Genomic DNA, 25,705 nt, shown 5'->3' with positions numbered 1-25,705 from the left:
TCTCGGGAAGCGGCGCGCCTTCCTCCAGATTCGAAGGGTCCAAAGCGGGACTGCCGGTTGCGCTCGGTTCAAGTCGAGGGGAGCTTCCAGGGAGACTGGTCCAGCAGAAAAGAACCTCGCCGGGAATATCATTTGCAGGGGCTTTCTCTGCTATTTCCGACGGAAGAAATCGCGGAATCATTGGGGCGGCTGCGGGGAGGCGTAGGCGGGAAGCAAAGGTCAAGGTCTCCCACGGGTTGGCTTGGGAAAATTGCAGAGAGGAAAAGATGCCCGGAGGGCTGTGCTTTAAAAGCGAGGACACCCCATTAGGGGAGCCCCCTTCCTTCTCCCCCGCCGAGGCCTGATGGCTACGCAGGGGTTTTCCAAGAGAGGCAGGGCGCGAGCGGCGTCGCTGCGACCCTGGTCCCTTCGCGGGCCAGTTGCTGCACTGCTGAGCAATTGGCCAAGGGTGGCTATGCTAATGAGGTGGCGACTGGGCGGTTGGTAAAAGACGAGTGGGAGAAGGGAAAAGTTTCGACCATTAGAGGGAGATCTCCGAGCGGGCACGGGAGATCGCCTCCGCCTCCTCCGCCTCCGCCTCCGCCTCCTCGTGTTCCAGCACTCCAGCGGGCGCGCTCTACATGCCAGAGGAGAGCACAAGGCAGGCAGGCAGGGCAAACAGCCTCGTCCTCTCTCTCTCTCTCTCTCTCTCTCCTTCCTTCCTTCTTTCCTTCCTTCTTTTCTTCCTTCCTTCTTTCTTTCTTTCTTTCCTTCCTTCTTTCTTCCTCCCCTCTCTCTCGCCCTCTTGCCTCTCGCCACGCCAATCCATGAAAATGCTTTGGAAACTGACGGATAATATCAAGTATGAGGAATGTGAGGTAAGCGCTTACCGGCGACTGGGGCATCCAGGAAAGAGGATCCCTTCCTCCCGCCCCCGTCTCTCTCTGCCCCCCCCAAGAGAGGGAGAGAGAGAGCGAAAGAAAGAAGGAAAGGAAGAAAGAAAGAAAAGAAAAAAGAGAAAAGAAAAGAAAAAAGAAAAGAAAAGAAAAATTCCCAGCTGCGATTGGAAAACACCTTGCAGCCGCCCACGAAGCTTTGGGAGACCAACTTCTTCACTTGCCGACTTGGCAAATGGGGAGACGAGGGTGGGTGGAATCGAAAAGGGGCAGGCGGAGGCTGCACGCCTGTGCGGGGGTGGCTTAGAAGAAAACGACCTTTGCCGAAGCACCTCGGGAGGGGAGAAAGAAAATACATCCAGACGGATCTTCCTGCAAAGACCTCCGTATCCCAACAGCTACAGGGAAAGGGTCGAGAAGATGGAATGGATGAGTAAACTGAATGAGGAAGAGGAAAGGCATCACAAGACAAAATTAAAATGTATTTTAGTCAGTACAGGGGTTCCCAGGATCTCCTAAAGAGATCCATCTCAGCGCTCTCAAAACAGTTGTCTCGGATCCACGGGTCTGGTGTTGCACTCTTGAGAGAGATCTATCTGGTCTGGACAGTTGTCATCTCCGCATCAAACCTTCTCTGGTGCTGCAGCTTCCTTGTTCTTCTCAGCCCTTTGGTTAGAATTAGGTGATGAGGAGGAGGAAGACGAGGATGCCGTTGATGAAGGCAGTGTGGCTTTAAGCTCGCTTTTTAAAGTCGAAAGCGCAGCCTTGTAGGCATTGCTGGTGGGAGATGCTCGGAGTAGTTCAGATGGTTTGGAGGGCAGGCAGAGACGGAGAAGTACCACCTAAGTAAGGTGCCAGAAACAATCTGTTGGTAAATTTGCGTCCATAGGGTGCCTCGGTGATAGATCTTGCACAGAAATATTATGATAGTAGAGGACAGAGTATTATATGAAGTGATAGATAGTTGGATAAGTGGAAAGTGTTTATGAAAAGGCAGAACATGGACCACTTGAGTAAAAGTAGGGTTGCTGTAATTAAATAGTCGCATCTCTTCTAGGTGTTCACAGAAAGGCAGCGTAAAATGCTAGTGTGTTCTCCTTGTGAGTTGCAAGAGTGATGCTATCTTTAATTGGGATTGAGTTTTCCAAATTCTTTTGGGTCTTTGTTTCCATCCCAATCCTACCTTTAGGTGTGCAGTACAAACATGAGCGCGTACATACAATTTTGCCTTCGTTAATTTTATACACACACACTAGAATCCGGCAAGTGCCAGTTTGGAAGATTAATTAAGAAAACCAGCGTCGGTTGGTGTGGAGATTTATGGCTCCTTTGGAGGGGTGAGTCTGTCTACAAATATCAGAAACGCGTGCAGGAGGAGCACTCTCTTTCACTGAATGTGTGAACTGAGAAGGTTGCGCGGTTCTTTCTTCCCCACAGTCGTTTTCGGGTGAAACAATCTCCTTCCTCGCAGTTGACCGGAACACTAGGCGGGCCTGTGGATTGCCTTACAAAAGCCGTGTGTGGGATTCCCACGCTTGTGGCTTCACTCTCAGGTGACACACCAAGAAGAGCCAGAGGCTAGGCTTCTGAGGCTAGCTGGAGTGGTGTTTGGGGCAGGGTGCGTGGCTGATTTTTGGCTAGGTCAGCGGGCTTACAGAATGCCTGTCCCCGAGAGCCAGCGCCTAAAACTAGCCAGCGGGGCTTGAAATTGACCTGGGCTACTGGAAGCTGCCTTATTTTCCTATTTACTTGAGAATAACAGCACCGAGCCTCGGGGCTTGTATTTCTAGGTAAGTATGCCTGAAGCCGAATGACCAAGAGCTGAAAATAAATCACTCCGATTATACGGTTTTGTTTATTTATTTATTTATGGGCCACAGGACCGCTTTGGAAAACTTGCAGTGTTTTGATTGGAACTGAGTTTGCTTCCACATTTTGCTAAACGCGAATGACATTGGAGTGCACCCTTACTTGCCTCCATTCTCAATTTTTCCGTCAGTTTCCGGATTTTTTAAAAAATAGAATAGCCTTAATTTGGCTTCCGGTTCTTTTGGCTGCTGCGCGGCGCCCCTATTGCTGAGGGAACCTCGAGAGCAGCATCGGAAGGCGGCGGGGGGAAGCAGCTTGCGACGACGAAGGGGTTGAGTTATTTTCGTGTCTCCGGTGAGGTGTGCTCCAGGAGTTGTGCCGAGGCCTGCTCGCTCGGCTGCAAAATGCCTGTTGTTATGATAAGCTGGCATGAAAAGTGGAGCAGGCCTGTCATTTCCCCGGATTCGCTGGCTGCGAGCCGCCCAGCCAGTTGGACGGGTTGGGCCCAGCCTGGGAGCCCGAGCTTGTCAGGGCCAGTACAGCGGCAGTCGCCTCCCTTTTTTCCCCTTCCCTCCCCCCTTTCTTCGCCACCTTCCTCCCCGATCCTCAGTCCCAAAGGGGGAAGGCTCCTCCGGGCTCCCAAGAGGCGGAGAGGAGCTCCAGAGCCTCGATTCCCCGGGGACCGAGCGCCTGGGGAGACGGGATCCCGCCCGCCTGGGAGAGAGGCAGGGAACAGCCCTTCTCCTCTGCTCGGGGCTCCGGCCAGGGCCCGCAGCTCCGGCGCCGCCTCCTCCTCCGGGCCCTCGAGTCATGGACCTGACGCAGCAGGACGCCGCCGGAGCGGAATTGCCGGGCCCGCCCGAACGCCGGCAGCTGAAAGCCGGGGGCGCCAAGCCGGAGCCAGAGAGCGGCCCCCCTGGGGCCAAGAGGGGGGCCGCAGCCCAGCAGTTGCTAGCTCTGTCCTTTGAGGCACCTGACTTCGCCCAGCCGCCGCCCGAGGTGCGCCTTGCCTTGCCTTGCCTTGAGCGCGACTCCTCCTCTGCTCTGTTGCCCCTTTGCCCGGGAACCCTGCTCTGCTCCCTCCCCTTCGCCCTTCTTTCTCCCTCTGCTTTCTTTTCCTTCTCCTCCTCCTCCAAGTTTTTCAGCTTGCCCTCCCCCCCATTTTCCTTCTCCCTTTTGCTATACCTCCTGCTTTCCAGTGCCAACATCTTCCTTCCTTCCTTCCTTCCTTCCTTCCTTCCTTCCTTCCTTCCTTCCTTCCTTCCTTCCTTCCTTCCTTCCTTCCTTCCTTCCTTCCTTCCTTCCTTCCTCCTTCCTTCCCACCCCCTTCCCCCCGTTTCCCCGGTCTCTCCAGATCCCATCCTCATTTACTCTCCCTGAGCTCTCTCCCGTTCTCCCCCTGCTCTGCCTGCCTTGGCTTGCCTCGCTCCCACCCGGTTGCTCTCCCTGGCTCTCTTTCTCTTTCACTTCTGCCTGCCCTGCAACCTTTTAAAATGTTGCCCCTTTCCTGTGATTCGTCAGACGCAGCAGCGGCATGACTCCCCCCCCCCCGTTCCCTTTTTGTCTCTCTCTCGCTCCCCCCCCCATTAGATACACCGATTCTTCATTCAAGGGACGTCATTTAGAACAGCCTCTGCCTTGAGTTGCTTCCTCGCTTCACGCTCGATTTCCAGCCATTCTTCCCTTATTAAGTATTCGTGTAATATTAATAGTCATGAATATCTGCTATTAGGAGTCTTAAGGAAAGCAAGCTGCAGATTCCTCTCCCTCCCTCCCTCTCTCTCTCTCTCTCTCTCTCTCTCTCATTTAGGAACTCACGTGCAGCAGTAAAAGGAGGGAGAGAGAGAGAGCGAGCGAGGTGGGGACCAACGCACACACACGCACACACGCACAGCACCCGCAAACGGATTAAGGAACACACACGCGCGCGCACACCGGCTCAACTTTGAATCGTGAACTCTCACGCCAGGATCCGGCTCTCGCCTCCGCTGCTGCAGAACGCCGGGCATTCGGTTGTGGACTGATGGATTATAGGCGCGCTTGCCCAGTGCTCGCGGACCAGCCTGGGCGTTGGGGACTCGGGGTGGTCTAGAGCCGGGCTTCTTCCATTGTGTGTGAGAGAGCGCTTGTGTGCAAGAGGGGAAACGAGAGAGAGGGACAGAGCGAGAGGACAGCTAGGAGGAGGGCGAGCGAGCCAGACCTAAAGAGCACACTTTTCTCTGCCTTTTTTCCTGCCCTGACTTGGTCCCCCCGAATCCGCGCAGATGTTAGTTCACAGTTTCTCAGCGATGGTGAGTGGCTTTAGACTTCTCTATCTGGGATGGGTGGTGGGAACCTTGTCACCATCATGCTTCTCCTCATCTTCAGGGGTGGGGGGGGCGGGCTGGCGGGGTGTCACATCCTGCCAAAGCCTCTCCTCGGTGTCTCCCTCTCCTCGTTTGAAAAAGCCTCTTAGTCATTACTTTGGCTGCTTCAAGTAAACTACAAAAGGCTAGCCATGCTTCCACACCCGTCCATTGTGTTTTGTTTTGCTTTGCGTTTCCCCTCCCCTTCCGATTGGGTTTCACCTCTTCTTTCCGCTCTTGTCCTTTCCCGGGTTAATAACTCTCCTCGGGAGACTAAAGTCCAAGGCATTTAACGGCACCTTTCGTATTCCCCGCTAACCCCCCACCCCCAGCTTCCATTTGGATGGCTGTTAATTTCCTTGAGACGTACCTGCGGGCTATAATTTCACAATTTACCAAGTCCCCGTTGCACAGAAGCTAAACCTTCTGCATTTCCCTCCTCTTTGGCTTTATCTTTATGTTTCTAAATTGTTTCTCTTAATTTTGCTGTCTTGTTATTTACGTAAAATATAATTTGCATGTACACATGTACAGAAGTGTGTATGTGTGTGTGCCTTTACACATGCACGTACATTCGATATTGTGTATCCTATATTACATTATGATTTAATTTCATTCAATGAAATACCACATTGTTCATTTTGATTCCTCCCCCCCTCCCCCCGCCAGATTTGTAAACGCTGGCTTACCAAATACTTGCATTTAAGTATTTTTCCCCCAAACACCGATCTTTTTAATGGCATTTTTTTCGGTGAGTTTTCCTGGGAAAAAGAAGGACTAACGCAGCCATTAGGCACTTTCACTTTTTTAGAGCAAGGAAAGCAGTATTTACTCTCTTTCACCTCTTTTTGACAATGGTGCCTGCAGGCTTTTTAAAAACAAAGGTTACACACGCCCACATACGAGCACACACAGAGAATACACTCCATTCCTCTCAAAAGAAAATCTTCTGGATCTGCTCTCAGTATGAGAATTTTGTTCGTTTTTTCGTTGGAGTTTTTTCTCCTGCTGTTAACTGTAATTCACGCGGCTCCACTTAGGTGATGCTGATTTCTGCCAGACGGAAATATCTCGAAGGCTGCTTTTGCCTCTACTTTGAACGCAAATATTGTATCGCAGAATTCTGCGAGGGGTGATAAACATTTGGCCTATCCCGCAGCCTGATTTTGACCTTCTCCTCCTCCTTTCTCTCCCTCCGGTCTCCCTGTCCCCTTTCTCGTGTTCTTATTCATCAGGACCGCCACGACGCTACCAGCAACGGGACAGCCCGGCTACCCCAGCTGGGGACTGTGGGCCAGTCCCCCTACACCAGCGCACCTCCGCTCTCCCATACACCGAACGCTGACTTCCAGCCGCCCTATTTTCCTCCTCCGTATCAGCCCATTTACCCGCAGTCTCAAGACCCGTATTCCCACGTTAACGATCCGTATAGCTTGAACCCTCTTCACGCCCAGCCTCAGCCCCAGCACCCGGGCTGGCCGGGACAGAGGCAAAACCAGGACACGGGGCTTTTGCATACGCACCGCGGACTTCCCCACCAGCTCTCCGGCTTGGATCCCCGAAGGGATTACCGGCGGCACGAAGATCTCTTGCACGGACCCCACGGCCTGAGCTCAGGACTAGGAGACATTCCCATTCACTCGATACCTCACTCGCTGGAAGACGTGCCGGTAAGGAGGCGCGCGAGGCGGGGAGGCGGCTTCCTGTAGGCTCCTTTTTTCGTCTCGCCCCGCCACGCTTCTTCTCCTTCTTCCCCTCTCCTGCTCCCCACCAGTGGATGGGAATTACAGTGTGCATTTCAAGCCTCCAGCATACCATCCATGAAGGCAAGCGGCAATTGTGCCCCTTGGTTGGCAACCGGAGTTGAATTGTCCCCCGCCAGTGTCTGCGTTGCTAATGCCCGATACAGAAAAACGGCCCTTTGCTTTTGTCGAGCGGGAGTGAGGGGGCCGAGGGAGAAAGAGAGACTGGAAGGAAGGGAGGAAAGAGAGAGAGACCAAGATCAGAAAATCAGACTGGCTGGTACCGTGTCATTGACCACGCTACCTTGCTGATGCCCCATGACAAAGCGGGGCAACTCTTGGGAAGGCTGTGTCGCCCTCAGACAGCCTGGCTGGCCTTCAGTCGGACTCTCGCTGGCTTGAGAAAGAAAGCGAAGCTGACCCAACGCCTCCTTCCCACTTCGGAGCTGGTTCTTGGGAAGGTGGGGAGGAGGAGGAGGAGGAGGAGGAGGAGGAGGAGGAGGAGGAAGAAAAAAGAGAGCCTCTATGAATTGCAATTCTCCGGATTGCAAACAAGGCGTAGGGAATGGAATAGATCCTCCACCCAGACAGAAAAAGAACAATGTGCTGCTGCTGCTGTTGTTATTATATTTAAGAAATCAAAATCAGTAGTGCTTTGTATTAATTCCAGACAGTTGGGGATAAAAACAGGAACTGGGTAAGGCTCGTCCTATTTTAACTAAGGTTTTGGAGTGCCTTAAATGTTTTCTGGTTTTGGTCTGGATCTGGTTTCTCTTAGCCACAAAAAAGATTGAAAAGAAAACTGGTCTCTCCCCTCCCATCCTTAACGGCCTTGAGCACTTTATATCCAGGGGCAAGCACCTTCTGCGTCTGAAGGCAAAAGAGGAGTCACTCTCAAAAAACTCTCCTACTCAACCCAGAATTTAAATAAACCAGTAATTTCACGCCTGCTTCTAGCGCTGGTTATATTGGGTATAAAACATTTGTGGTCGAGGGGAAAGGAAGTTTCTAATATTAGCTAGGATTTGTTTTGGTTCCTCTCACTAAAATGTCACCTCAGATTACTAGATCAAATATTATCATAGTATGTTCACTGACAGTTTAATGATTTCCAATTTTATGTTGCAACGATAATTTTGTGATGAGTTCGTCTAAGAGAGTTATTTTTCCCACTCCCTTTATTCCATTCCCTTTTAGTAATCCATATTTGGAAAGAACGTGGAAATTCATTACAGCCCAAACACTCTTATCCCCCTCTGCAGAAGAAAATTGCGCTTAGGTTTTGTTTTCCAATAAAGCCATGCCTTACATAAGGTATCCATATCTCTGTGGGAATTGGGGAGCTTTAAAAAAAACAGCCCATTTTCTTTTAATTCGAAAGATAACAACAGCAAGGAAACATGGTTTGGAACTAGGGTTTCTTTGAAAAACGCTCAGTTTGAATCAGCAAAATCTACTTTTAAGTGAAAGCAGTTGCACTGAAATCATGGAGAACTTCCAATAGCATATTTTGTTTTAGGTATCAAGTTGCAGACAATTTGATTTTGCTGGGGTTTCAGTTGCGGTGAGAATTGTATGTGCAAAAAAAAAAGTCTGAATAATAAATATAGGTTATTTTACTATCCGAGCAGCTAAGAGATCCCTGGCCCATTTCAAGAAAGGCTCTTGGTAGGTAGTTTTAAAAAACACTTAACAGAAACACCTCCCTCTTTATTGGGGGTCGGCTATTCCCAAAGCTGGCAAATCTGATCCATTTTAAGGGAGGGCATTGATCTCAGAGGGAGGCAAGCGGCGTCACGTTCGGGTGCGTGCTTTGACAATGGAATAGCGAGCGGCCTTGCAAAGGCACCTTTGTGGACACGGAGCGAGGAGGCTAATCAAGTTCCTTGAAAAAAAATTGGATCATAGGAAAGGCTATTTTTAATTTTTCCCCTGCTGCCGCAGTTAGGCATTGATACGAGGACGGCTGCTTGGTCCGGAAGACATGCTAAGTTGAGGGGGAGAATTATTTAAACATAAGTATCTCGGCGGGATTTTAAAACCTAGCAGTCGGTGGTTTGCGTAGACTCTGTGTTGGTGAAGAAATCAGACAAATAAAAACGCTACACCCCACTACATTTTCTTTATAGGTTTAGGGCTGTTTGCTTGAAGGGATATTTCCCCATATAGTAAAAAAAAAATCCAAAGAAAACGGCAGCCATAGTCATTTCTGAACATTTCTCAATTTAATTATGCTCAAATCCAGAAGCACTTTAGGCAAGTTACAAATGAGAGCATTGAGTACAATAAAACCTGTAATAAAGCAACTTCGTACCATCCACCCGGAATCATTGAGATCAGGCACAATTAACAGGAGCATAAATCCAAGGCAGAATGGAAAATGTTAGACTCGGTATTATTGTTGGACGGAGACTAGCGAGGGAAAGGAAGGGGGCTTGGGGGTCTCCATAGGAGCATGTGTGCGTGCGCGCGCACCTGCGCTAAATAGTAGCGCCGAAGTTCGGTAGCGCGAGGGGAAATTCTCTAGTTCAGCCGCGTTAGTGCTAATTTGTAACCACAGACAGACAGACAGGTTAGATTGACTGTCAGTTTGGGAATTATAAAACACGATTTCATTTTACTTTCTAATCACGTCTGAAACTCAAGCGCACGCCGCACCCGAGTACACGGAGCACCAAGGCTTCTTGAGGAGAATTTAAAAGCAGCGGAAAGCGCTGGCTGGGACCAGAGGGGAGCCAGAATTGCTCGGGCCTCGGAGGGAGTTGGTTATCTCCCCTCCTCTGTATCTCTCCCCCACTAACATGTGCACTGGAATAGGTTTTTCTTCGTTCCTGCCACTGGCTATGGCTTTCCAGACGTTTCTCCCAGTTCTCTGTATCCAGAGCTGGCACAAAAACATTCTTCTAGAATCTTATTACAGTGTTAATCACCATTTAAAAATAGTACAAAGGGACGCGAAAGCTGTCCCCTAAAATGATTATTTCAGAGTAAGTGGCACTGATAGAAATTCAGTTTAAGCCAAAGTGCATTAAAAAGCACTGCAAGATGGATATTTTATATACGTGTACTTAGGACTTGCCCTATTAATTAATGCAGGGGGCCTGAATTATGAGTCTGTTCAGGCATTCTTAACTGAAGATAATTCCTATTGAAATCAGTGGGACCTACTGTACCTCTGAGTAGATGCCACTAAAGGTGGGCTGTCCCCAAACCTAGCCATTTCTGCTTTCCAAAGATTAGGTGCAGTTGGAACCCAGTATTCGCTTTTTAAATTCTAAAACATCAGTATATGGAAATCAAATATTATCCTATTTTTAAAAACACCAGTCTAGTTAAGATAGGGGGAAAGAAAGAGCTTCGCGGTTTCTCTTGGTGTGTTTAGAAATTCATATCCTTCTGTATTGCTTTTGTTGCAGCACGTAGAGGACCCCGGTATTAACATCCCAGATCAAACTGTAATTAAGAAAGGTAAGCCACTTCTTTAGCATTCCAAGCATGTCCTCACAAGCTTGATACTGAAGCTGGGAGAACTTACTAAAGCTATTGTTTCTCTCCCCTGCCCCCTCCCCGTAATTTACAACAGAGCTGAAAATGGAAAACGAAATTGACAATCTTGGTTGATAACCTCTTTTACTTAATCGCAGCCTCTGTATATGTATGATTATATTATCGAGCTAAACAGACTCATGTTTTAGCTGTTCCTCATGACACCGTGGTTCAGAACTGACTTCTAATTTCTCTAGTTGCCTTGAAAGTATGTTTCATTACCTAAGAAAGCGCCAATCCTGTTCAGTTCTCCCCCCCCTCGCCCCCATCCCTCCTCCCCCGGTTTCAGGTTGAGATTGTTCTGGATTGTTTACATCAGAGGGCTTTGTTGTAACAAGCGAGCAAGGCTGGCGGAAGGGTACTCGCTTGCTTAGCGTGCTCTCCGCAACGGGGGCTGCGGCTTGCTTTCCCCATGATTTCAGCTGCTTCCTCCTAAGGTCTTGTTGCACTTGTTTTTTGTCTGGAAGATAGCGTCCTCTCTCTTCTCCCAAACAATGTGTGGTTTCGGGATTTCGTTGTTTTTTAGAGGTGTACGCGAAGTTTGCAGCGGAGCAGAATGGTTGGCTTTACTTTTAAACCCTGTTCAGGGAAATGCTGGATTATGATCAATTGATATGAAAGGTTTGGGAATGGATCTGTATTTCCGTTCACTCTAGCGGATTGATTGGCTCTCTTAGACATTACCGGGGTCTTGTGCTCTACAAAACGGTTCTCCCTTGAAAACCTCAGCACTACACAATGAAAGCTAAAATTTCACCCCTCCTCCCAGTCTGGAGAGTCTTTGTCACGTCAAATTAGATGTGCAAGGAATAAATCTTAAAGTGATGCTCTTTCCAAGTCGACATGATAATTGGCTCTTTTATTAGTAATCTCAAGAGTTCGTTTAACTCCTATTGTCTCTATTAGCCTCCCCAGAGCTATTAATGTCACAAGTGATCTATCCAAAACCTAGATATCCCTCCTCCACACTCCACCCTTTAACATTTGGATTAGACCTACTAAAGTGAAAATGCAAGTATACTAGCATAGATGAAGAACAAGAGGAATAAACAGATGCTGATATAAGGGTAAATATTTATAGTGTAACCAGGTTGGAACATTAATGCCACGTCCATTGCCTTCAGACAAGACTATTTTTCAGTGATGTTAGCCAAGCTGGAACCTGCAAAAAGGTTTGGGAGAATTTTACCCTCTTCCTGCATGTCTTTTAACAATGCCCTGGAACTTTTTGTCATTTGGGGAAAAGAGGTTGTGCCGAGGAAGTTTCTTTCTTTTTGGGAAGCAGATGATAGTAAGGAGCCAGGCAAAAAATGCATCCATTTCTCTTTATTTTGTTTGGGGTTGATTGTTATTTAAAGAAAAGATTGTAGTTACCTTTGAAAACAGTAATGAAAATACCTCTTTGGCACCTCTTTCCAACATAAAAAGTTGCAATTGCAGAAATTGTGACATCTAATACAATTACTTTGAAACTGTTCAATTGGAAGAACTAGGGGCTACTCTAGTGCAAATTAAGCCCATAGCCATGTAGCTTGTAGCATTACATTCTCCAGAACAAGCTAAGGTATATTATGTGGACGTCCTTTATAAATATTAGCAGCAGTGAATATGTCTCCTTTCTGTAATCTTTTCAGTATTCTGAAGGCTCTAAGACAGTGTATCCTTAAGCTTACCAGCGAACTCAATCGTTGCTGTTACTAGAATAATCTAGGACAGAGGAGGCAATTTTAACCCCACCTCTTCTCCCCCGCTCTGTGGAAAATATTTAATTTTGATCCAATCCCGATTTAGACTGGTCCTTCAATGGGGGCTGGGAACTACCCAATCCAGACACTTAGATTTGTGTGCTTCTGCCTGAAAAGCTTCGCTTACTTTTTAAATTAGCCAAAGTACATAGAGCTAGACTAGACTTTTAAGCAAGGGCTTGGAACACCTTTGAGCTTTCCCTTTTCCCCTCATTTTTCCTCTCAGAAAGTGAAAATTTTAAATCTCTCCGAAGGTCATCTGTGGCTAAGTCAAGTAATGTAGCCAGTGCCGGGTTACTGTGTGGAAATTAGCAGCAAGCAAAGAGCCTGTAGCTCGTATTCCACACACCCCTCCCCCCAGTTTGTACGGGTGTGTTTCCTATTTTTCTTTTCCTTCTCCCAGAGTCGAGCCTGCAGAGTATGGAAGATGCATGCACGCGGGAGGAGGGTCTGGGGTGAATGATACTGCCCAGGCTAAGCCGTTCTCGGTTCTTGGCCTTCAAAGTAAAAAGCCGGACGAAGAGGAAGGAAGGGCCGCCAGCCTTGGGGTTACCTCTTGGCACTTATTCCAAAAAGCCACCCCCCCACCCCGCGCCGTCATTCTTGTTGTTGCCCATCTGCCATCATCTCTCAGCCACCTTTCCTGGCTTGTTTTCATCCCCTTCCCCCATTCCTGTCATCGCCCACGCCTCCCCCCACGTTTCCCAAGCCTGCCGCCCCACCATCGCCTTAGGCTGCTAACAGCTGCTAATCCCTTCAGCATTTGTGCACTAACGCGGCTCTGCCTTCCCTCGGCCTCCCGTCTTCCCTCTTCCCCCCTCTGCAGGCCCCGTGTCCCTCTCCAAGTCTAACGCCAACGCCGTCTCCTCCATCCCCATCAACAAGGACGCGCTCTTCGGCGGCGTGGTGAATCCCAACGAGGTCTTCTGCTCGGTGCCCGGCCGCCTGTCTCTGCTCAGCTCCACCTCCAAATACAAAGTCACCGTGGCAGAAGTTCAGAGGCGCCTGTCCCCGCCGGAGTGCCTCAACGCGTCTCTGCTGGGCGGAGTGCTTCGGAGGTGAGGCGGCCCGCCCAAGCGGGGCTTCCCAGACGTGCGAGAGAGAACTGGGGAGGGACGTCCCGTTTTTCTGCCCAGGATTCGGTGCGAGAGGCAATTTGGCGGGAAGGGAGCCCATTGGCAGAAAGGGTATGCACGTGGTTGCGGTGTTCAGCCTCAGCCAATCATCTCTTTCCCAAAAGGCTCCAGGTCCCACCTGTTCCTCCCATCTATTGTTTCATTTCTCACAGTGGATGTACTACCCCACACTTTGCCCCGCGCACATCTCCAGCCTCTTTCTCCAAAGCTGCTTTTCCTCTTTACAGAAGGCAGCTGTTGTTACTAGGGGGAGGAACAAATCTGTCTTCCCAGTATCCAAATGCTATTTGGTCTATTGTCTGCTGCAACATTTTGGGCTCCTCCAGACCTTGCCGATTTTAACTTCTGCTCCACAATTATTTTTTTAAGAAAAAAACCACTGCATTTGTTTTGTTTTGCACTTCATTGTGCTTTTCATGGCTTATTCTTCATTTTTATTTTTCACGATAAGGGTTAATAACAGATTTTTAAAAGGAAGGCCTACTGATAGTACCCTTGTGTTTCCTCATAAAAGTTTCCTCACATTAATTTCCTCAGTGACCATTTCCCCCTGATAAAAAATTGGTGGAATTAATGGTAATATATCAACTCCATGTTTTGAGATCAGAGCCATAACCCCTCAACATTTTCCTTTAAAAATGACTCTAAGATTTTTAATAAACTGGTTGTACCATTCCCTTCAAGCCTCTAAATCTTGCATTTGAGTTTCAGGTCTTCTTTTAGAATAGACCATATGGAAGAAGCTACCTATATCTCAATATTAAATCTGTACCTGAAACAAAATAACAGTGTTGACAAGCCATTTCAAAGGACTGTGATTAAAAAGTTTACAAAGTATGAATTACAAAAGTATTTACTGAAAATGCAGTGACAATTAGAATTAATTAGCATTAATTACAGTTTTCATTGCTGTCATTATAATCTGTAGCCTGGACTATCATACAGTACAGAATCACATATCTGTGGAAATTAGGCTGCATTCTGTTCAAAGCAGGCAGCATATCCTGTTAATGGGACCAACTCATATAGTGAACATCAGCAATCATAGGAAGGACCCTTTAGTGTAGCAAGGTCACTCATCTTAGCATAGCTCGTTGAAAGCTCATACACACCAGCTGAGGGCACTGCCAGCATTACTTTCCTGAGGAAAGCCAGTGCAAGAGGGGAATTTGGCTAGGAACATAGTTATGAGTCTTTTTTAAAAAAATCCCCATACTATTGTGCAAGATAAGAGTTATCTTTCCCAGTTTAATCTGTATACCAGATTGAATGTGGTATCTATAATGAAAGACAAATGATGACTGTAAATCTTACATAATGCAAGGAAATCTGGCTAAAACATATCCCCATTGGTTCACAAATACTGTATGTAAAAAAACTTTCAGTGGCTATATGTTTGATCACAATATATAAGCATATTTTATAACCTTGTCAGTAGAATTGGTGTCCACATATGATTTGCAGCTGATATTATAAGAATATAAAAGGTTTAACTATCTGTTTTAACTGTATAGTTATTTTAGTGAATTATATATTTTAGTGAATATTGTACAGTTGTGCATAACTGTACTTACATGGCCCAAATTTAATAGTTTCCAAATTAAACTTGCTAAATATATTTTAAATAAACATTTGTAAAATAGTTTTGTAGCAAAGTATATGAAGAGTTGCAGTATGAACCTGAAGGTACTTGTGTATTAAGTGCTGTTGTTTTTTTAATGTGTGGAACAGGGCAAAATCAAAAAATGGAGGGAGATCTTTGAGAGAAAAACTGGACAAAATAGGATTAAATTTGCCAGCCGGGAGACGTAAAGCTGCTAATGTTACCCTGCTGACATCACTAGTGGAGGGTAAGTGATGGCTTTTTGGCAGTAGGAAAGGCATTATTTGGAAAATGTTTTTTTTTTTTTTTGTTAGCCGAGGAAAACAAACCTTGTGGAACCTCAAACATTTATGCATATTGTTTAATTTAAATCATTATTGGTCATTTTGACCTTTTCCTGTTGTAATTCTTTAAAAGGGGGAATCAAAGCTACCCCCCACAGCCAAAATTCATTGATGTCAAAATGCTGAAAGTGGCTTTATTGATATTTGTTTGGATTTAAACCCTTGCAATGCATTTTATATTTGGATGCTAAATCTCAGTGAAATGAATGTAACTATGTTGGCATACACTGTAATGCTTCACTTTAACTGGGCTGCTGCTTGACTGATCACTTGCATTACAAAAGTAGGACTGAAAACATTAATAGAGTAAACATAATTAATGGATTAATTTATTAATCACTGATTGACATGGTGGATTTTAATTGGATTTTAATCAGTGTAGTCCCAAGTGAAAGAGGCAAAATAGTAATATGTACAATTATTATATATATCTCGATTCAGATAACTGGGATTTGGGTAATGATGATTTTCCATACAATGTATGACTTGACTGAGCTACTTACTCAAAAGAAACTGCTGTTCTTCAACAGCATCTCAATATTTAATAGATTAATTATCATGCTAAGTCATGTAATTGGGCTACAATTCACAGACTAGTAGAATTAGAAAAAGTAGTTATGCTGAAGTTTATTTAGTCCATTTACCTCAATAAGATGGTTACTCTCTGAATGTATGTTATTGTATCTATGTTTAAGAAATGAATGGACTTTAATATTTACAAGTATGATAAATGCAAATATTTCAGCTATATTATACACTTTACATAATATCCAATTATAAGTCCTATGAAATTAATTCAGATTGAAAACCAGGTTAAATATGAACAACGTTACCACAAATTCTAGAGCCTTCCCTTTGAAGTCCATAGTTTTGTTGCATTATTCCTGCTGAAGTGAATATAGCTTAAAAAACTCAAAATGACTCCTTAGTTGTAGACAGTATAACACCAAATCCAGAGAATCATTAAGAATGTAAGCAGGAACTCTGACATTGAGTCCCTGTTCACTGCTATATAAGTAAATGCCTTAAAAACACTGTCATGAGGTGAAAATGTTGTTTCTTTAATTGTTGGCTACAGTGAACCCCAAATAAACAATGTGTACCTTTGGTTTTATTTTTATTCCGTTCAGCTCTATCTTTATTCTCTAGTGTCTTCAGAGCTGAACAGAATATGTGTATGTACATATACAGTGGCCTACCAATCAAACATAGAAATGTTCAGATAAAAGAACTTAGAAAAACCTCTATATCTGTCCTTGATTCTCTGTCTGTATGCTTGATAATGGGGCAACAGACACAGAATGATTGGCAGCATTACCAACCACTAAGGAGATACCATCTTTGCTAGTTGCTTCAGAAACAACCAAACTAACTACATGAGTAATTTTGGGCAAACAGAAATCTTATTTAGAAATGAGATCAGGAATGCTTTTTGTTTATTTTTATTTGGCACATAAAAGCATGCTGCATTAATGTGCTGTAACAGGTAGGCTGGAAGATTATTTATTGGACCCAACAACATTTATGATCATTTTCTAATGCTCAGGATCTCATTCTTTGCACATTAGTGAGTATTAAAAAGTTATATCCTGCAGCTACCAGAAGATACAACTCTCCTACTTTAAGCTACATACCAGTAGCTTATTTATATTTAAATCATTCTGACATTTGCACTTGAGAAATACAGAACCTTAACTTCTTGAATTAGTTTGGGAATCCTTGACCTAAATCATGATTTAATAGAGTCCTAAGCCTTGCAGCAAGCTTCTGAACTCCTGTTTGATAGTTATAATTAGGGAACATAGGAATGCTTTATTTCCCTTCTATTTTAACTGTGAAAAGAGGATGGGTGAATGTATTGTTTGAACATTAAGAAGACAAAAGGGGGGGCATGTATCTCTCTTTATGTTAAAATAGTTTTAAAGTTTATAATGAGGAAAAAGTAATGCAAAGGGCATGCTAAATCGAGAATTACTTTGTAGCAGCTATTGACCCAAGGAAGTTGATACAGGCTGTCCTACGCATGCAGTCTTCACTAGGTTTTAATTTTGAGGTCTTTAACCTTGATTTTGGTTATGTAGAGTGAATTTTAAGTCATTCTTCATGCCAGGTTAGCTTTAGTTTTGCTTACTACCAGCTAATAGCCCTCTTTTGCTCTTTTTTTTTTGCTTGCTTTCTTTTTTTTTTTTTAAGTTCAAAGAAGTGAAGCTACAGCATTATACAAATGCCAGCCACCACTGAGAGACCATCAAGGAATCTGGTCATTAATAACTAGTGTATTTACATGCCACGAGCAACTAATGGGTAATCAAGGAAAGGAAAGCAAAAGAAAGTTTATAAGTAATTGAAGGAGAAAGGGGGAAGGGGGGAAAGGGTAATAAATGCTAATACTATTGTGATGTTAGGAAATATACTAAACGTTTAATAAAATCTATACTTTCAAAGGAGTGATTTTTTAAAAATGGCCAGGGTTTGATCATCATATTAAGATGGAGAGAAACACAGGAATAAGGCTAATGCATAGATAAACTAATAATAGTGGCTAATTTTTCCCCCTCTCAAGAGATAATAGACGATTGTTTGGGTTGTGGTCCTTACGCGATGAGGCCGTTTCCAAAGTCCTGTTATTGTTTATGATCCGCTCCATTTTATGGAAACAAGCTCCGTGGACTGAGGCTTTGAAGCTCTAATTGGCGCATGCGTTCTTCCGGACCTAGAGCTAATGGCAGGAAGCCCTGCGGTGAAAACCAACTGGTTCAGGAAATTAAAACCAAAGATTTGAAAATCAACAAAACAGACAGTCTCAGTGGAATGACCCTAAAATTCTTATGGTTAATCGTTTGAAAAGGGGGGAGAAGAAGGGAAGGAAGGATAATTATATGCGATCAAGTTAAATTTTAAGCATTTAACTATTTAATGCAGTCTTGGGGGGGTTGAAATAATGATCAATAATCAATATTAAGCTCTAGGAACAGAATAATTATATGTTTGATATGCTTCTCTTTCTCTGTATATACATAATTTATTCCCATAATGTAATATAAACTAAAAGCACAAAGAGAAACATCATTAAACTTTACAAAACAGAGATAAAATACTTGGAACACTTTTGTTAGTGTATTAAACAAAACGCCTTAAATATATTGCAGTATAATTTAGGAGTGAAGGCTGATTACATCTACGACTTCATTAGTTGCCTAATCAGCATCCCACCGCTCCAAAAGCACATTTTAGGATCAGTATTACACACGCATAGTTTGATTTAAAACAATGCATTCGACTCGCACGCCCCCCACCCCCCCGCAACTTATTACCTTCAGGAAATTTCTTTTGCACACTGAGATATTAGTCTTTGCTAAACAGCGCTTTACTAGTAGATTGCAAATGTGCCAGTTAATCTTAATTGGCTGAATATCACGTCAAGAATCCAAAGATGCACCTAGCAAAGTCCAGTAACAAATTCTATAAGTGGTGATGGAGCGGGTTCCTGTCACTCGCTTGAGCGTTGGCGATTGATTAAGTATGTATTTCCACCCAATCCGCATTTCAGGAGAAGCCGTGCATCTCGCGAGAGATTTTGGTTACGTCTGTGAAACAGAATTTCCTGCCAAAGCAGTAGCTGAATTTCTCAACCGACAACATTCCGATCCAAACGAGCAAGTCACAAGAAAAAACATGCTTCTAGCGACGAAGTAAGACTTTTACCTCTGCGGAATATCCCTAAGGAAGGATTTTGTTGGTTTTGTTTGGTTGTGCGCTGAGCTCTTCTTCTGGTGCATTTGCGTTTGTTTGCGGGATATGTTATTCTCCGTACCTGCGTGATTGCCCTGACGAAGCAACTAAATAGTGTACATTCTTCGTCGAGGGGAAAGAATATTTTTGCCAATGACGCTACTGCCGAAATCAAGCAGACGAATGAGGATGATTCCCACCCCCACGGAATGGTGCTACTAGAGGCGTGGGTTTCAGTTTATATATTCAAAAAGGAAGAAAATGGCATATTATAATAGCAAGCTTCTGCAGATTTATCAGAGTAAGCCCCGTTAAGTTTAGTGGGATTTATTTCGAGGATTGGAGGCAAGATTGCAGTTAGGTGGGAGTAAGTAAAATTGATCTCAATGGAACTTACATCCTGAATAAAAATGCTCAAGATTGATTAACTGTGAATTCAGGTATTAAAAGTATTTCACTTCTAAGCAACTAAAATGCCAGTGGGGTTTATTTTAAGAGAAGGACTCTAGGGATAACTTAATAGAAAAGATATTCAATATTCAGGTTAGGTGGTAGGGGAAGAGGAGAGGGAACTTTCAATTATTATAAATGATGTGTTTGCTGGAAATTAAAATACTTTCCCCCCATAGTCGTTAATTACAGATGGTGATTCACCAAAGAACAGTGGGCCAGGGGGCACCCAGTTATTGGAAGAGATATACAGCTGAAATAAGTCTTAATACTGGCCTTTAGAAACTCAACTGCTGCCATATGTATGCTCCTGGTTTTTCCTCTCCGCAGGCAGCTTACTTAGATACTAATACAAATCTAATTTCTGAGTGGATCCTCTTTTTCCAATGCTTTGTGTCCTACATAAACACTACTGCATCTTTGTAATGCCACCAAATCTTCTATGAGATGAGGGTCCTGGGATTGATAAACTAAGGAAGTAGTTCAAATAACTGTTCATCTCCTAAACTTGAGCTTCTTTTTGTCCATAAAATTAACTCTTACACTTTATTGAAAATAAAATGTTGCCAGTTCGCTGGCTGAGAATAATGGAAGTTTTCATAAACACACGTGGAGGGTCCTAAATTTAAAAAAAAATGAAAAAGTAATTGATGTGTTATTGAGATCAGTTCAACTTACTTTCAAGGAAAACAATAAGCTTATGATGGTACTAGATGTAAAAATTAACTGTTGACTTAAAACCAGAATAGATGTGGATGTTAATTACAGAATTTTTAAAAAAGTTTGATGGGGGAAACAGTGGGTATTACTCTGAAGGACGAAGGAAGGAAGGGAGAGATGTATTTTATATCCAGGAGAAACGTGCATGCTTGTGTGATTTCCACAGAACTTTCTGACTTTTTGGATGTGATTATGATAATGATGTAATGTGTATGAGAGGAAAGAGTTAAATTAAAACAGAAAGATGTATTGAGTGTGACAGAGTAGCATTATATATTTGAAATCCGCATCAGTAAATAAATGTGAGAGCATGTTGGGATGGAGAATACGTTTGAAGATATTAGGGAAATGATGCAAGTTGTTGTTACAATAATTATTGATACAGTAGTAGCTTAGTATTATATTTTCCACAGAGTCAGTAATCCATAAATGTTATCCTTGGGATGAAATAAAGACAGTCCTTATTTTCTGGCACATAGCTTAAGGGATTAGTAGCACCCTATTGGTATGTAATGAGTGCGCACACACAGGGGAGAAGAAAAAGATTCTGGATGCCGTAAGATAAGAGGGTGATCCAGTGTAAAAATGCATCTGTGTGTTAGAAGGCAAAAAGGAAAATATTGCTCCTGGAAGAAGTGTGTGTAACTCAGTGCAGGGGACAAGCCAGGGAGATGAGAGAAAGTCTATCACTGATGTAGATATTTCTATATAGGGCATCAGAGGAGGAGAGATTCTCTCTGTGTATGCATGACTTTGCTCTGGAGGCACTGGCTCCTTGGCTCGCCTGCTTGCTGACAAGTCTGCCTTATTTCCCTACCCCCACCCCCTTCTCTCTGCTCCATTTATGCTGCAGACAGATCTGTAAGGAGTTCACCGACCTGCTGGCTCAGGATCGATCTCCACTGGGGAACTCTCGGCCCACCCCCATTCTGGAGCCGGGCATCCAGAGCTGCCTGACCCACTTCAACCTCATCTCTCACGGATTTGGCAGCCCTGCTGTATGCGCCGCAGTTACTGCCCTGCAGAACTATCTCACTGAGGCGCTCAAGGCCATGGACAAAATGTACCTCAGCAACAATCCTAATAGTCACACAGATAACAGCACCAAAAGTAGCGACAAAGAAGAGAAGCACAGAAAATGAGGATTTTCTTCTTGCAGCCCCTACCCGACCAGCCAGCCTGGCCCTCCCTCCCCTTCCTCCTCACCCTGAGGCTACAGCCAGAGAAGCTCTGAAATCTGTCCCAGCCTATTCACACAGGAGGAGGACCGGGAAATTCACACCCCCCCACTCTGTCCTCAGTCCTCTTTCTTTTCCCCTCCCTCCCTCCACCACTTCCCAGTCCATTTCCAGTGGCTACCCAGTCTGGAGCCTGAGAAAACAAAGGAGGCAATCGAGCCATCCTAGGAGGAAAAGGAAAAAAAAAATCTTTTTGTCATCTGTGTGAACTTTTATTATTTTTAATGAAAATAAATAAACAGTGATAAAAAATAAAACAGAACTTTTTTTCTAAAAAAAGAGAAAGAACTAAATTTAAAGGTTATTAATTAAATGTGGAAAAAATAAAAAACAAGCTTCATCGGACTGGATCACCACCTTCCCTTATACAAACTTCCGTTTAAGATTGTAGCCATATTTAAACAAAACAAAACAAAACAGGAAAGAAAGGATGATGATGATGATGATGACATTTTATCAGTATTGTGAATAAACTTGAACACAAACCACATGCAGTTCCATGTCATGTCTTCAGTTTTAGAACCGCTCTCCTGCCAAGGTAAAGCGACTAATTTGAACTTTCTTATGGTGACACCGATTCATAGTGCTTCTATAAGGGAATCAGTGTTCATGTATGTATATATTTATTTATGTGTAATTTAATGGGAACTGTAAATATGGTGAGTCTGTTTGAAGCTTTTTTATTATTTATCTGGTGATCTCGTTTACCTCTTGTTTAGTGGGTTTTTAAGTCTTTTCCATCTTAGTTCCATCACTGTGGTTCATAGTTACTTATTTAGAAAATGGGAGGGGAGTTTTTTAGGGGGAGGGTGGGGTGGTATTTTCTGGGATTCATCACTTCAGCCCTGTTGTAGCATGTTATAAAAAGGTGACAATAAAGCAGCTAAGCGATTGAAGCAACTTGGATTTTTACAAATATATTATTTAGTTTCACATTGATAAAGGAAACCAACCGTCCAACCCAGACCACCACCAGTACCACCATTTCCACTGAAATAATGTAGGTTCCCCTTCCAAAAAATGTTGTTTCCCACACTTCGGTAATTTTTAACAACACTTTGTATGTTGTGGCTTTAAAAAAAAGTTTATATCCAGGGTCTTTCTATTGAAAGCATAATCAGAGCAATAAATTGATTGTCTATTCAGATAAAGAACTGGGGATCTTCACTTCCCTCTCCCCTTTTCCATTTTGAGTTGCCTTTTGGTTTGAAAGAACTTCCATACATTGGGGACCACCTGGTATCCTCGTTTTCCACCGGCCATATTGGAAGCAGTTACAGTTGTATTGTATTGAGTTGTGCTGGCAGTAGTTTCCATGCCTGTCAATGTATCATAGTCCTTTGTTGCCCAGATAAATAAATATTTGATACGCTTTATGTCGATTTTTTTTTATTCAGTGGCTGTCTTTACCCAGGCGTATTTTTGTTCTTGGCAGTATTTTTTATTCAGTATGGTTACAGTAATTGAGTTTAACTCTCCCTTGACAATTGCTCTTTGCAATAAGCAGCTGAACCCATTGTTTCCCTCAAGTATAATAAAAACTTACTTTCAAGTTGGAGTTCAGAGCAGGGTATCATTTAGATATTCCACTGAGTCTGTATTCAGACAAATTATACAATAAAACACAATGTACTCTTTTGGATTAAAAAAAATATTGTACTGTTAAAGAAATGGCATTTCAGTTTCCTTTAACTGAAAGGTAATTTTATTTTTTAAAAATAAAGTTTTATTTATTTGATCTTTAGGTTTTGTTCTTGCTTCATAATTATATATCAGGGCTACCCATTTTAAATGTTTGACATAATATGAATTGCTTTTTAATCCTCACTGCCATTTAAAGGATGGGGAAGAGATTTATACCTGAGAATTATGGGTAACTGTATGCATATTCACATACAAATGTTCATACAGAACACAATTTTTAAAAAAATTAGGTTGAGTCTATGTAAATGCATGGGATAAGTTTTCATACTGGGAAATATAAGTAATCATACTCACCTTGCTTGACTGACATATACTTCAGATTTATTTTAGATTTTATGATTTTATGAATGTGTATATGTCACACTGCTGTAAATATTTAATCATATCTATGATAATAGTTTTCCAATATTTTGGATGAGGAAGACCTTATGTTCAAATGATACATGTTTTGAATTATAACCAGTGCAATTCAAACATTTAGATAGGCATAAAATATTCTCTTATTGGGCAGATATTACTTCCAGAGAATGTAGATATTCACTTGGAACTAGCATATTTTTTACATCAGAAATTGGCTCAAATCGCACTCTTGTGAAAATGGCAGTTACACTCATTATTTCATTTTCTTTGGGTTCATATGGTGCAAAGTTGGCTTTATGCAAAGGTGGCTTTGATAGGAGAGAAGCAGAGAGTGGAAAATTGATTTTACAGTGTCATTTCTGGGGAAATATATACTTCCAATGCTGATTTGGAGTTTTGAAGCTGAAATGTTTGAGCAAACTGATTTCCAGCATAATGGTTGGTACCAACCCAGATTAATTTTGTTTGTCTAGTCTTCTGATAAGTATTGCAAAAAGTTGCAAGTGTGATGCTATACCTGAGAAGCCAGTGCAGGGTCTTCTAGAGATTTTCCATTCTGAAAGCAGAATTGAAACGTCTAACTAGCCTGGTACATTTTCTCAGCAAAGAGAAATTAGCTCTTGTATTTCTATGACTTGATTGTTGATAAAGGAAGCCAATCCATGAGATAAAGACAGGTTGTTCCATTTCCTTCCTGTTTGCTGGTTTACTTAGGGAAGATAACAGAAAACCAAGATAGCAGAGGGGAGTTATCGCTTTTAAAATGCAGTTTTACAGTGAAATATTCTTCCTCTAATGGTATATGAATGTGCTGTTGTGTCTGTTTGTGCACATGCGTAATTTTGAGATAGACATTGAAAGTGGATCTTCTGCATATCTTTTTGAAAATGCTTATTCATCCCCTTGCCCCAAATATATTGGTTAACTGTAAAGTGGATGTAACAAAATAATGAGGTGAATGAACCCTAACTGTACATGCAGCCTTGACATAAATGAAATGCACAGCATTGTAGCAGGTGAAGTGAAGCATTGTCTATCTGGGCTGTTTTTCTTGGCTGCAACTCAGATTGTGTGGGGGATCCTAACCTCAGGCACAATGGCATTCATAAACAGCAATGCACACACTGCTGCTCTTTCTCCAGCAATGTATAAATACTCATTTTTAAATGAAAAACAATCTTATTAAATACCATTCATTCATATCTGGATTTACAGATGCTTGTTACTCTTTTTTTTTTTTAGCTTGGCCTAATAGTTCTTGGCTGTAACTCGGGAATGTGTAAATTATATTTAATCTTAGAACATTCCTAATAATTTAAAGATATGAATAATGTATCTGGCAGTAAAATATAATTTCAGAAATGAAATTTCATAAATATTGCATAATTATTTATTGCAAACAATTAAGAATTAGAGTTTTGTAAAAATAACATTAAACTTTAAATAATATTTATACCTTGCTTGATTCATATATTAAAATAGTCTGTGGATCAACATTATATATAATAAATCGAGTTTGAAATACTGCAGTTTTAAGGATACACTCCAATTCTAATTAAATCAGAAATTTGCCATTGCCTTCAGTATAAACTTGATAACTGAAGCCAGAATAAATTTACTTGGAAATGTATAACACCAGAAATGGTGGGTTTAAGTAAATGAAAATTAAGCTTGGCTTGATCATTAGCTTAGTTGAAATATGTTAATTATTAATATCCCCCCTCTTTACTCTTTTTAAAATGAAACTTACTCTTAATTAACTTAGGACAATAAGTCTGATGATCATTGAAGCTATTTGTTTATTCTGCTTCAGAAAGCTGCAGTAAACACTGAGAATATCTCTCACTATTTCATTTTGATCTTTTTTTTTTTTTTTTAAAACAGTGCTTATTGCAGGAGATAATAATGGGTTCATTGCAGTTTGGGGCTCATCTGCTGTGACAAAAGTGCAGTTACCAAATCATGATAATTACTTTCACAGTATTTTTCGGGGGGGGGGGATGTATTTTAAGTGTTGTAATCAATCACTGTTGCAGCCTTTCAAATTCTAGGCAATGCTTTTAGCTACTAACCTTAATACACCGTTATAGAAATTAGTATGAATGGTTAAATGTTAATGAGTTATAGTGCAGTCCGTTCATGCTAGGCTAATTTATGCATTTTTAAAAAATGTACCACAATGCATCTTCAAGCTGAATGGTTACCACCCTGCTCTGTAATAAATCATAATCTACCCCTCCTTCCTCCCAACCTCCAAAATCGAATATTAATATAATTTGAGATTTAACTGGTGGAACAGCCATCAGGACAGCAATGCCCTGCAGCTGAAATAATATTTAAAATAGAAGAGATTTGA

General features: G+C 42.8%; 1 protein-coding gene across 3 annotated transcripts; it reads left to right on the top strand.

Moving 5' to 3' along the window:
• The first annotated feature begins 570 nt into the window (after positions 1-570).
• TFAP2A (transcription factor AP-2 alpha) lies at positions 571-22,952 on the top strand. Of its 3 annotated transcripts, XM_063298879.1 has the most exons (8): positions 571-857; positions 4,949-4,975; positions 6,265-6,699; positions 10,188-10,239; positions 12,889-13,120; positions 14,930-15,048; positions 18,696-18,837; positions 20,901-22,952. In XM_063298879.1, exons 1-8 carry the CDS (start codon positions 621-623, stop codon positions 21,187-21,189), a joined length of 1,533 nt encoding a protein of 510 aa, XP_063154949.1. In that variant the 5' UTR covers positions 571-620; the 3' UTR covers positions 21,190-22,952. The 3 variants fall into 3 exon arrangements, with proteins under 3 accessions (XP_063154949.1, XP_063154951.1, XP_063154950.1); XM_063298880.1 differs by lacking the exon at positions 571-857 and having other exon boundaries at positions 4,023-4,975; XM_063298881.1 differs by lacking the exons at positions 18,696-18,837; positions 20,901-22,952 and having other exon boundaries at positions 14,930-15,056.
• Positions 22,953-25,705: the final 2,753 nt, after the last annotated feature.

This window comes from Candoia aspera, chromosome 3, assembly GCF_035149785.1.
Source record: "Candoia aspera isolate rCanAsp1 chromosome 3, rCanAsp1.hap2, whole genome shotgun sequence".
NCBI classification, from domain to species: Eukaryota; Metazoa; Chordata; class Lepidosauria; order Squamata; family Boidae; genus Candoia; species Candoia aspera.
This window is presented reverse-complemented; position numbering and strand designations above follow the sequence as displayed.

Bases quoted from the DNA above. Each gene is read 5' to 3' on its own strand.
- TFAP2A (XM_063298879.1), top strand. From the start codon at position 621: ATGCCAGAGGAGAGCACAAGGCAGGCAGGCAGGGCAAACAGCCTCGTC. The intron at 10,240-12,888 runs GTAAGCCACTTC...CCCCCTCTGCAG, and splicing joins TCAAACTGTAATTAAGAAAG to GCCCCGTGTCCCTCTCCAAG. The intron at 18,838-20,900 runs GTAAGACTTTTA...TTTATGCTGCAG, and splicing joins AACATGCTTCTAGCGACGAA to ACAGATCTGTAAGGAGTTCA.